Source organism: Fukomys damarensis, unplaced genomic scaffold, assembly GCF_012274545.1.
Source record: "Fukomys damarensis isolate Sample0158 unplaced genomic scaffold, DMR_v1.0_HiC HiC_scaffold_7, whole genome shotgun sequence".
NCBI classification, from domain to species: Eukaryota; Metazoa; Chordata; class Mammalia; order Rodentia; family Bathyergidae; genus Fukomys; species Fukomys damarensis.
In genome coordinates this window covers 27,688,546-27,701,610 of record NW_022900919.1, presented here as the reverse complement: position 1 = coordinate 27,701,610, position 13,065 = coordinate 27,688,546, and the positions used below count along the sequence as shown (strand labels likewise).

Sequence of the window (13,065 nt, the reverse complement as noted above, 5' to 3'; positions counted from 1 at the left end):
AAAACTGGTTCTACGTGGCAAAATACAACCCAAAGTTCAACTTCCTTTCTGAAATATGAGGAGATGAATGGAAGAAATTAAAGATCTTCCTGAAAAAGAGTCAAAGATCCCACTGGTGTAAAAATAAATTTTACAGCTTTAGGGAGAGAGGCTATATTTGTAGATGTGTGTGCTGCGAACAAAACCTAACAATGACACTGAGAAGCCAGGGTCTGAGAGAGGCTCTGGTGTTATCAAGTCTGTTAGCTGAGAGTCCAAGCAAATCTCTCTTGTAGAAGAATGAGGTACCAGATCACTTTCCCTCAGGCATCTCAGCTGCCCATCAGATGCCGACAGTTCCAGAGAGTGTAGGTGGTGAATGCCATCAAGACTATTGTTCTATTGAAGTGAACGCTTATTCTAAAAAGCTGCCATCTGTTTAATTCAGGGTGAACTCCCCTAATGGGCACGCTGCATATTGTGCAGCAACCCTTTCCTGAAACGAGTTATCTGACAAGGAGCATGAAAGCCCTGCTCTAATGGTATTGGAAACTTCATTGGCCGAGCAGGGTCTCATTTTGGAATCCTCAACTGGTTGGGAGCCATAAACACAGTATGTGGCAGGCTTCCCATTTATAACACTCTCAGCACAGGAAGAGGCCTGCTGCTCAGCTAGGAGGGCTGCAAAAGCAGATGGTAGGTGAGGTGGCACTCGTCACTCCAAAGAGCAGTGGCCATGAGATGAAGGGTCCATTTGACAGATCTGACTGAGCCCATGGAGGAGGTTACAGGAGAATAAGGGAGGGAGAGGCGGGGTGGGCTTAAATGCTAAAGAGGGTGCTTTCCAAACATAGCCCTACTGTGTCCACTTCTTTCTTTGTTTTGATCACATAAAACAATGGTATATTTCAGCCTTCTATGTACTACTTCCACAGAGTTCCAACTCTTTGATCAGTTAGCCAAGAGAATGTCAAACAAGAACTCCTTTATATTGATTCTAAACTGGATTTACTAAAGAAGAAGAAGAAGAAAAAAAAAAAAGCCCAAAGGCAAATTTGTTCCAGCAATGCCCCTAATCCTCTGCTTAGTCAGAAACTATATTTTCTTGAACATTACTGAACAAAATTCATATGTGCTCATTTCTATTTCTAAAAATCTTCTGTGAGAGTGAGACCTAACTGACCCATTCTGTTACATGTCAGCCCCTCACTGGAAGGGAAAAGGAAGCACAGAATGGTCCCAAAGCAACTCTTCTGGCCCTTTTCTTCATGCGTCCCTAGGTTCAATATCTGGCTACGTATGGTTGACACAACAAAGCAAATTCCCCCCAACTCAGAGTTTACAGACAGTCTGAACTATGGGACAGGTTCTTTGCTTACAGAATGTCTGTCATTCTGATATCCAGGGAATGCATGATATTCAGAAGAAAGGAGCAGCTTTGCCATATTCTGCTTAACAGCTGTAATCCAAATAGGGTGACACCTTCCTACCTATCATTAACTAGTTCCAGGAGGCACGAGGAGTACCAGTCTGTACTTGCAAAGGGGAAGAGTCACAAGGCAATTGACCCAACATATTCTAGCCTGCATTTCAAGTGCCAAACAAATGACAAGTACTGAGACACAAATTTTTACATCAAAATGGTCAAGTATCAAACTTGGTCCTCAACTGCTTTGAAAGTCACCAAGATGTGATGTATTAGCAACAAAACAGTGATCAGGGCTGCCACACAGAATGGCCTGGATTGCCAATGAAACTTCCCTTTGTCAGCACTCACAGCTGTACCTGGTATCTCAAGGGAACATTAATAGCAATTCTTTCTCTGGTTTTTGGTTCCTTTCTTTTAAGGTGGTATGTACAGATAAAGGGACAACTTCCTCATTTAAGGACCTTGTTTACCAGCTTTGTTGGGTTAGTCAAGGGACAGACTGCTAAACTTTAGGAGGAGGACTGACTACAAGGGCACAGTGGAGTTTAGGGAATAGGTGGGACTTCACAGATGTGTGCTCCGAGCTATACCAGAAAGTGAGTTTCACCCTTAACTGCACTTTTAGGGGAGCTGACTGTTCTGGGGTCACTTTCCTGCTGATGGAACTTGCTTTGGATGAAGAAAGAAAGCAATAGCTCCAGAAGAAACACCAGTCACCCAGGGACCCTATGGAATTCTTTCTTGTTGTGCCCCCCACCCCACCCCATGGCAGCAAGCTACTCACTGTGGCAATCATAACACAGGGGGAAAGGGCACTTCAGGGTGACCTGGGCTCTCCTTCCTCACTCAGCACTGAATGATGGTGCCCAGTGCCAGCAGAACCTGTGTGCATGAGGAACAGAATGCATGCAGGGAGCTGGCTCTGTACAGTGCTTCCATTCATATACCAAGAGCAAACTACACCCGTATGGTGAGCTGTGGAATATGTATGTGTCACTTCAGGTATTCCACATATGAGTCAGAAATTCTTAGATTTATACATTAAGCTGGCACTGCACAATCTAAGAATGATAAAATTATTTAAATTTTTAATATTCCTTTCTAAAGAGTGACACTGAATGGTAAATATAAAAATACTGTACTGCAACAAGTCAGGAGCACGCAGAGGAAGGGAAATACTTTCTATCTAGCACCTTTAGCAGCAGCCCCACTGTGGGAAGAAGTACCACATTCCTTCTTGGTGCTGGACCAAGGGTGGATCCAGCTATTCCCAAGGTCCCCAGCCCCAGCAGGTCCCCACCTTCAGCAGGTGAACTTGGTAATTCGCTCCAGAGTGCTCTACTAAGATAAGAACTTCTGGGGTATGCAGGAGGAGGAAGAGTCAGGAGACTTCTTCAGGGACCAGCCAGAGCACCAACTCCATCAGAGCTGGCTCTGGATCTATCCCAGGCACCCTGATGGACTTGGGCTGTCTCCAACCTCTCCAACACATATGCTCACCACTCCAGAATACCAAGTCCTGCGCCCGCTAATGGGGTGTCACCTCTGCCCTTGGAGGATGGCATTTCTCCAGTCTCCAACCTCCACCAAAACCCAGTTGCTCTCTCCTCAGAGAGGCCTCACCTGCTCTGCACCCTTATTCCCCTCAACTTTCTATTTCCTTTCTTCACAGAACTACTCCCCTCCCCACAGGTGTACGCATTTCCAGTTTGGCTTCTGTGTGATACCCAAGGTCGAGGAACTGGCCTCCCTGTTCCTGTTCCTTGTATTAACCTGGCAGATAGCCCACAGGAACTGTGTATTTACTAAATGAATACCTGTAACCAGACACGCAGAACCAGAGTCTGTTGGGTTATTCAGTGTTTTCGATGTTCAAACCTGAGATGCATAGATGAAGCGGCAATTCTGAACATAAGCTACGATGGGATCAAACAGGCCAAAGGATGTATGGGGCCTTCATGTTTTAATGAGATATTAAAGGAGCAACTAATTATGAATAGCCTAGCCAGGGACTTGTGTGGAGCTTCAAAAATTTGTTTACTTTTAAAGAACAAAAACACAAAAAACTGTTTTTTCTTAATTTTTCTCTTTAGCCCTTTCATAGCAGAAGTTAAAGAAGAGAGCAGTTAAATGACTGCAAAGTTTTCCCCATTAATTATATCTCTATAAGAATCACATATAATAGATTTTATTTTAAATAATTTATTTCAATAGCACCAACTGAATTTACTCAAAGTATTTGATCTTCAGTCTAACGCTCTCCCAACTGAGCTATTTCGGCCTCAGCAACTCAAAGTATTTGATAAAAAAAATTTATAATGATCAATACGATAGGTTTTGTTACTTCTTTGTTCCTCACTTCTGTACCAAGTTACCCTTGGAGATCTCAAGTGAAATGAGTTATTTTTGAGTACAGTACTTACTAACCCACATTAACATACTAGGTGTGTACACTGCTGGGAAAGATTTTCAAGTGATGCTGAAGACTATGCTTTGAAATTTTAAAAAATATTTAAAAAATATTATTTTCCCTAAACCCCATTACTCTGTATTAATTCTCACTAGAGAAAGCAGTGTTCCACAAAACAACACAGCAACTATTTCATAACGAGAAGTTTGGGGAGCAGAGAAGGGGATGTGATGAAATCGACAGAATTTTCTTTCAAATGAATTTGTGCCTTGCTCCATCAGAGGTGACAACGGGTGCCCCACGCACCCTAGCTGATACGCAAGCCACAGAGCAGGTGCTGAAGAGGTCTTGCTCTTTCCAACTGCGCAGGAGATAAAAACTGCTTGCTGAAGGCCGAAATGACACCAGCACTAAGATGAAGCCTAGAGTGCTATAGCAGTCACTGCATAGATCCTGTCTCCACACTCACCACCAGCCTGGACAAAGCAGGAGAGAGTGCTGGAGGGAACACGGCTGCCTGGCCCCAGGGGACAGACCAGATGGGACCTAATCGCTCTTTTCTACCACTAATTTCTATGATAATTCTCAGTTGCCACATGGCATATGTATTTTTTTAATCTAAAGGCAGAATCAGTCAATCAAGTGACCACGGTTTTAATGAAAAGTATTTTTCACAAACTGTATCTACGCACATGTGATGTTTCTCATCCACCCTCTACCCACTAGGAACCCATCGCTCACAATTAGTATGGGAAAAGTATAAGGAGAGAGGTCAAATACACCATGTTATTTTTAAAAATCATTTTCAGTACCAATTATGAACAAACAGACTAAGTTTTATTGGGAGGTCAGATGTTTTGTAGCAATTTTATGAAGCTACTCACCTTAATCTCTTTTTCTTGTAATTAGACTCATGCTTGGATTTAAGGATTACAGCATGCTAATTATGTTTGAGAAAAAATTAGAAAAGCAAAATTTCTTCTGCTTTTAGAGCCAAGACAGTGAACTACAGGAAAAGATATTAATGATCTGGGGAAATTATAAAATGACTCCTGACTGTTCTTGCTGAGTCCAAACATACTTCATTTGGGATGCCCTCCCTTCCTCCCAGCCGGACACTGCCACTCCCTCCACTGACCTTTCAGAACTCTATTTGCACTTCTCAGGTGGCACCTGCCACATGCTTTGATTTATTAGTCAGCTCATTTGCTTTTGGCTGCTGGGAGGTTCCCTGAACGACCCCGTTGTTACATTTTGCTCTGCATCTGTCTCACACAGTGGATTGTGATATTCAGGGATGAGAGGGAGCCTAAACTTGGAGAGAGATACCTAAGGAGCCAAGAGATCCCATGACAGTCACAGCTTCTCAGGTACACGCTTCCATGAGCAAAGTATGCAAATAAACTCCTTCTAAGTTTGATGTAGCACAAAATGGTAACATTTAGTACAGATTAACAAGTAGTATGGAGCAAATCACACTGTGCTATTTTCAACATAGACGGAGAAAGATTCTCTGATTTTTAATACTTACCTCACATGAAACACTGCCAGAAATCTGGAGGCTGGGAGGGCTTGTGAGGGGCACACGTAAAGCAAAGGATACAAGCTCTGGTAAAGCGGGATGAGGCACTTCACAGCCCGGCTGGCATTGATGCATGTGGCACAGATAAGGCTCGGCAGCAGTTGTCCACTCACGATGGCGCCATCGAACAAAGGTCCAAAAAATGGCACCTGGGAATTCAAAACAGAAAAGCAGTTTTCAAAAACTGTCTGGCAAGAGTCCAACCAAAGAGGAGAACAGATGACTGACATCTGAGACGTGGAATGGACACAGAGGCTGTCACCCACAGGACAGATGCTGGCTGTCAAGAGACACAGGTCAAGGACAGGGGTACTGCTCCAAAGGCCCCCGTGGAAGGGATTCATTCTCCAGAGAAACTCTGCATGGCAAATTATCACCAAGGCTTTCTTTCTGTGTTGTCATTTCTAGAAATGACATGACCCTCAGTGCCTACATCATGTAGATTATTGTGCATGGGACAAAGAAGGATTCAGTAACATTCCTACCATGGGTCTGATGCATGATCCTTAAAGGAGATGACACCCATCACTGTCAGTAACTGCACAGTGCTACTTGCAGTCCTCATTCTTCTTCACTTTCCCTCTGCTGCCACCATGCTGCTTCATCCTTGTTTCTCCACTTTAACAGACAGAGATCTGGCTTTCCTCTGCTGAACCCATGTCAAACCTGAGGGCAACCCCCAATGTCTGCATGCCTGTCTCTTGCAGATCTCTCTCCCCCATTAATGTTTCATTAACTCTACTCACTAATATGAAGCTTGTTAGCCCCACAAGATCAGGGACTGGTAACTATATTCATTCATTCTTTCAGTTCCTCATTTATTCACAAAACATTTATTCCATGATAGATACTGTTCTATTCACTGAGCATACAGCAATGAATGATACAACTTCCCCCAATTTCATGAGTTTTAAGTTTATTGTAGATTTCAGCTGATAAACACATAAAATATATGTGTTATGTATTAAAAGTGTTAAGGTGAAAAAGCAGAGAAAAGCAACAGGATTTCTTGGTGGTATTTCTGAAACAGGTGAAATGGACAGAAGGGCAGTAAAAGAAGGTGACATTTCAGTAAGGATCCACAGGAAGTGGGGGGTGGTCCATAGCTAGGTCAACTCACAGAACTGCTCAAGGCCACAGGAAGCAAATGTGGAAGCCTTTGGCAGAACAGGAATAGCACATTCCAGTAGCAGCAGCAACATGAGAACAAGGACAAAGGGGAGGGCATGAATGATGTAGGATACAAGGAGTCTCTTGATTTCTGCTCTGAATAAGACAGAGGCCTTCTGGAGGGCTTTGAGGAAATGGGCTATACAACTTAGCCTAATTTTTAAAGGCACTGTTCTGCCCACTATGTTGGGAAAACTGCAAAGGGAAAACCAACTGGGGAACCAGTGAATACTTCAGCAAGAGATGGATGGCAGCCTAGAAGAGAATGGTGGCAGATGTGGGCAAGATGGTAGCCTTCTGGAGATACCATGTTTTGAAGGTGGGGCTGACAGAATTTATGGAGGATGGCTGATGAGCTGGGAGAGAAAGAGGCACCAGAGATGGTGCCATAATTTCTGGCCTGGCAGCCAGAAAGCTAGGGCTAGCTTTCCCTGACATGGAGAAGACTGAGAAGGTCCTTCCCAGCTGACTCTAAGACATGCTAACTGAGAGATGCTGGTTGGGCATCAGTGGTAATATATCAAGGAGGCTGTGGCTAAACCAGGCTAGAAGTTAGGGGAGGCCTAAGTTAAATATATACATGTAAGAGTCATATGCTCATGAGATTTCTAGCTTCGAGGCTGTACATGTTTGCAAAGAGCAAAAGAAGAGCATAAGGACTATATCCTATGGCCTTCCCATTCCAGAGGCTGGAGACATGAGAAAGGATGAGAGGGCCACAGAGTAGTGACTAGAAATGGAGTGGGTGCTCTGCTGAGCAGCACTGTGCTGAGCACTAGCCAGAGTGCAAACATCTGCTGAGTGAGCCAAAGTCATTAATATTTCACATAATTTAAATTAATGAACGCATATCTTCAGTTTAGGTCTTTGGCCTTCTCCCAATAACATATATAAAGCACTTTTTCTGTGGTTGCATTGAGAAAGGGGCTTGGGACACAAGAGTGAGTGGAGGACAATCTGCCCATTTAGAGCAGACATGGTAAGAGACTAATGTTCCTTTACTAACTGAAAGCAAATTAAATCCAGCAACATAAAAAAGAATGACATATCTTGACCAAGTAGGACTGGCTATAAGAACTCATGCTGGTTTAATACATTCCCTCAAGCTTGAACCACTGACGGTAGAGGCATGACTGTCCCATGCATGACTGTGCTGCTCGATGGGGCAGTCATGCATGGACCATTGGTTCAAGAAACCTGGCAGCAACACATGCAAAATATGGCTCCATCGTGACACGTTAATATTAATGAATCCATCAATGCAATTTATCACATTAATAGAATAAAGGAAAAGAAACTATATGACCTTCTTTTTTTTTGGTACCAAGATCAAACTCAGGACCTTGCGCTTGCGAGGCAGGTGGCGGAACCACTGAGCTAAATCCCCAGCCCTATATGACCTTCTTAATAAATTCAGAAGAAGTGCTGCATAAGACTTTACCCTCATTCATGATTAAACAAATAAATAAAACAGAGAACACACACCCAGAAAACTGGAATACCAGGGAACCGTCTCAGTTTAATAATATCTGAAAGGGAAAAATAATTAATGGTGAAATATTAAATACTTCCTCCCAAAGATCTGAAAAGGTAAGGATGTCTATATTCATCTCTTCTAGTCAATATTTGTTTAAGGTCATAGTTATTTCCATAAGGAAAAATAAGGGATGGAAGGAAAAAAATAAGGAAACAAAAAGATGAAAAAGAAACGAAATAATTTTGATTTGTAGACAACATGATTTTATTAATAAAAAATCCAAAGGAATTTACCTAGAATAGTAAATTATTAAGTCACAGGATACAATATGCCACTCAAAGGAGTTATACTATACTTACATAAAATATAAATATCTTAGGTAATTAGTATATTGCAGTTATATTTATATAATATAAACATATTTATATTATATTTCTGAATGTTAGAAGCTAGCAATATAAAAATTCTAATATTTTTTTAAAAATTAAAATTTGACAAAATATGTGCAAGACATCTATACCCAAAACTACCTGACAGACCTGAAATGAAACACAACCTAAATAAACCAGGTGCAGCAGCACACACCTGTAATTCTACTACTATGGGAAGCTGAGGCAGGAGGACTCCAAGTCTAAGCTCAGCTTGAGTAATTTAACAACTTAGTGAAACTCTTCTATTTTTAAAGGGCTACAGACCTAGTTCAGTGTGAAGACCCTGAGTTCAATCTCTAGTAACACAAAAGAGAAAAAACCACCAACTTAAACAAATGCAAATATGTGCAACCTTTATGAACTGGAAGTTTTGATATTATTATGATGTCAACTCTTCTGAAATTGAGCTATAGACTCAATCACAACCCAAGCAAAATTCTAGCAAGCATTTGAAAAGAATAGATGATTCTGAAAGAATGAGGTAATTCTAAATTCATATGGAAAAGACATAAATTTGCTAAGATAACTTACATTACCTGCCTTCAAGGCACACTATCAAGAGAGGCACCAGGATAGACAAACGGATGGAACCAAGAGATGGAGCAGAGGCACACACACGTGGTAAGTGATCTGTGACAAAGGCAGTATGTGGATTCAAGGGGAAGAGGGAACTCTGGCTTGGTAAAGACCCTGGGGCACTTGCAGAGCCCTGGAAAGGGTGTGCCTTGCCTTCTGCCTTGGTACACACCAACCCAACAAGGACATAGTACAGCTATAACCATACAGCTAAATGCTACAGCTAAAACCATACAGCTTCTGCAAAACACATGAGAGCAACTTCACAGCCCTGGAATGGTAAGGGCTTCTGAGGATGGGCTTACTTCCTTTTACAAACCCTTGAGTGAGGCATAGGCCCAGGCTATGTTGTGGCCCAGGAGGCTCTGCAGCATCTCCCTGCTCCTCTGATCATAGTGGTGCCTTTCTTTCTTTAGACTCTCACAGCCCATGACCTGCTTGGAGACTCAACCCTGTCTATCCTCCCTGCTGGTTCCCCTGCTCCCCAGGGCCTCAGTTCAACTTTTACCTCCTAGGGGAGTCTCTCTGTGCACCTGAACCACTATGTGATGCTTGGTCCAGTGCTGGTGGTTCTATCTCATACAAATAGTCACCTTGGCTTTCTTTTGATTAATGTCAGCTTGACATAGCTTTTCTATCCCTTTATTTTTAATATGCATTTTTTTGTCCTATACTTCTTTTCTATCTTCTCTGGTTTCAACTAAGCATTTTTAGTGATCCATTTTTCTCTTCTCTTAACATATCAATTATAATTTTTATTTTGACACTTTTGTTAGAGGCTGCCCTGACTTTGTATGAAAATATATATTTAGGGCCAGGGATTTAGCTAAGTGGTGCCACTCCTGCCTCATCCTTCAAGGTCCTAAGTTTAATCCCCAGTACCACAAAACAAACAAATAAACAAACAAAACAACAACAAAAACCTGTATTTATAACTAACCCGAGTCTACCTTCAAATACTATTATACTGCTTCACAGGAGTCACAACACCATTCCCAATTCCTTGGTCTCATCCTTATAGCATCACTGTCATTCATTACTTACCCAGCAGCTCTAATGGTAAAATAGGAATCACAAGTACTCATTGTCTATGAGACCAAAGAATAAGAAATATGAAAGATTTCTTTGTGCCCTCATTTATCTCTCTTCTAGACCTCTCCTTTTCCTTATGAAACTGCCTATTTCTGCCTTGTTTTGATTTTAACATTTACTGCATGTAGGCTTCCTGGCCACGAATTTCCTCAATTTTTGTTTGCAAAGAAAGTCTTTCTTCACTTTTGAAGGATAATTTCACTGGATACAGAATTCAAGATTGGCAGCTTTTCTTTTACCATGTTAAGCATACCATTTTCTTCTTTTTATATAGTTTCTGAAGAGAAGACCTATATAATTCTCTCTAGTTGTTTTATTCTTCTGGCTTCTTTCAAGGTTTTCTTGTGTTTGGTCCTTTGCAGTTTGCAGATGATACTCCTAGATATAGACATTTTGGTATTTGTCTTGGTTTGTGCTTTTGGTTTATTGTGGATCTGTGATTTGGTGTTTGCCATAAATGTTGAATAATTTCCCATCATTATAGTGCCTTTTTAATTCTTTCATAGAGTTTCCATCCTGCTTACATTAGCCATCTCTTCTTGAGTGTTACTCACATTTTTCATTAGCGCCCTTAGCATATTAATCATGGTTATTTTAAATTCCTAGTCTGATAACTCCAAAACCTCTGCCGTGTCTGAGTCTAGTTCTGATATCTGGGCTGTTTCTTAAAATTGTGTTTTTACCTTTTAAATATACTTTGTTTTTGTTTGTTGTTGAAAGCTAGACATGATGCCCCAGGTAAAAGCAATTTGAGCACTTAGGTCTTTCTTTGGTATGAGAGTTTATCTGGTCAGGAGTTAGGCTGTGCTCATCATTTTCTGCAGCTACAGCGGTAGAATCAGTCTAAAATTTTCTTGGATGTCTTTGTCTTGTTTCCCCTATTAGCTCTGGGTTTCCCTACAGCTTTCTTTTTTAGTAATATCTGAGATGTGCAATTCTTTCAGCTGTATTCCATATTTTAAATAGAAGTTCTGTTGATGGATTAAGGTGTGGAGGAGGGGGCACTCTACAGTCCTACAATCAGGTCTCTGTCTTTCAATCAGCCTGTGTCCCCTGGCTGTGACCTTCACATATACTTCTCAGTTTTGGCTTTTTGTCCTCCCTGTGCCCCCAACTTAGATAAGACAGGAAGGCTGGGGAGCTAGAGTAGAGCCCATGTTGGATGGGCTCTGTTAAAATAGTTCTTCTTGAGGGAAAACTTTGCTAAGAAAAAAAGAACACTTTGGGTATATTTCAAAACAGTTGATCTCTCTTCTCATTCTGCCAAGCATGAGGAGATTTCTCCAGTCTTCTCCTAGAGGGAACTCACAAATGGTTAAGGATCTACCTGACCTCCCTACCCTGTCTGCTACCTAACCCTTCAGATTGGCAATGGTTCCCAGAAGCTTCTACTCTGGGCTGCTGTTTAGGAGCTGTGATTCTCTGCATCTGCCTCTCCAGTGTGGGGGAAGGGGCTAGCCTGAGACTTCAATTCTCATACAGATCCAGGAAAAGCTGCTGATTCTGTGTGTTGTTTTCTTGTGGATGGGAATAATGCATTCAGGCTGGACCAGAATGAGAAGACCCTGAGCTGAAACTGTCTTTTCCCTACCCATCCTTCCATGCTCCTGTATTTTCTTTGTGACACCCATTCCTACTGGAAACTTCCTGGTTCAACCACTTCGTTACTGATTTACTCAGTAACTAAGGCTTCTCAGTATAACTTAGGTTCTAGAGGAGTGTGACCCCAGTCCTGACAATGTCTGAGAGAAAGCAGCCTCAATAGGCCTGTCCTGCCTACTTGACTGAGTGAAGGACTCCAGCCCCAAGGGCCTGAGTACTGAACATCAACTAGAGCTCTTGTCTCTCTCCATGTTTCTAGAATGAGTTCTGCATGCCTACTTGCCTTCTGTTTCTTGGAAATGACTGAAAGGCTGAGGTGATAACATGATGGGTAGCCTTGGACTTCAGTTTCCAGTCTTCTGTCTACTGGGCTGGAAGATTGTCAGGTAAAACAGAGATTCTGTAAAAGATTGGTTGAAGCCATTTTGTTCTCAGATCCCAGAGTGCTCAGAGAAATCAAGGAGACCTGAGGAAACTCAGACAGGTCAGAGAAGGACAAGACTATTGGATCTCCTACGGATGGTTAATGAGGCCTTCTGGTGGGGCAGTAAGAAGAGGAAGTCAAGGAGTTACTGATGGCCTACAATCCTCCAAACAATGACATCAATAAATAAAGTAGGAAAGAAGGACCCTTTTCATTTTCCATCTTTAGTAGCACACTTTAAGTTTATTTAAAATACGCTCTTCAATAAATATATGCATTTTCTACTAGAATGCTAGAAGTGGTTCTAGTACTAGACTGGAAGCAGTTCCATAATTAAAGGGTAGAGTTGAGATAAAAGTGCTCAAGAAGAAAACAAAGCAGCAAAACCTCCCAACAATAATGAAGAAGAAAGCACATTTCAGGAATGTCCCAGAAAGTCCACCTGCGACTACGAGCTTGCCAATCGGGGCAGTGGGCCTTGCTGTGGTGCACTGCTGCCTAATCCTCCAGGCCTGGCCTGGCTAGGCATCAGGCAGCATATGCAAAGGGACTGAGGGGCTACACAGAGCCTATAGGGCCTGCCTCAGAGCCTTGCTGCCTGCTCCACAGCCCGGACTGCCACTGCCATTTGATGCACATTGATACAAGCTGACTCTGGTGGGCCAAAGGAGAGGAGAGAAACCAAGCAATAAGAAGACCTGTATGGCAAAGACCAATCAAGAGCCAGACGTGGTAGCACACACATATAATCCCAGCACTTGGGAGGCTGAGGCAGGAGGATCACTGTGAGTTTGAGACCAGCCTAGACTACATAGTAAGCTCCATCCAGGTCAGTCTCAACTACATAGTGAGACCCTGTCTCAAAAAAAAAAAAAAAAAAAATCAAGATACAG

At 42.2% G+C, this 13,065-nt stretch overlaps 1 protein-coding gene across 1 annotated transcript in view; it reads right to left on the bottom strand.

Annotated features, from left to right (window-relative positions):
• Ralgapa2 (Ral GTPase activating protein catalytic subunit alpha 2) overlaps window positions 1-13,065 on the bottom strand; it is a gene marked incomplete at its 5' end in the record, with an annotated part of 268,892 nt that overhangs the window by 71,694 nt on the left and 184,133 nt on the right. The window contains one exon of the mRNA XM_033761011.1: window positions 5,422-5,549. Coding sequence (XP_033616902.1) covers window positions 5,422-5,549 — 128 coding nt within the window. The remainder of the gene's footprint in view (window positions 1-5,421; window positions 5,550-13,065) is intronic.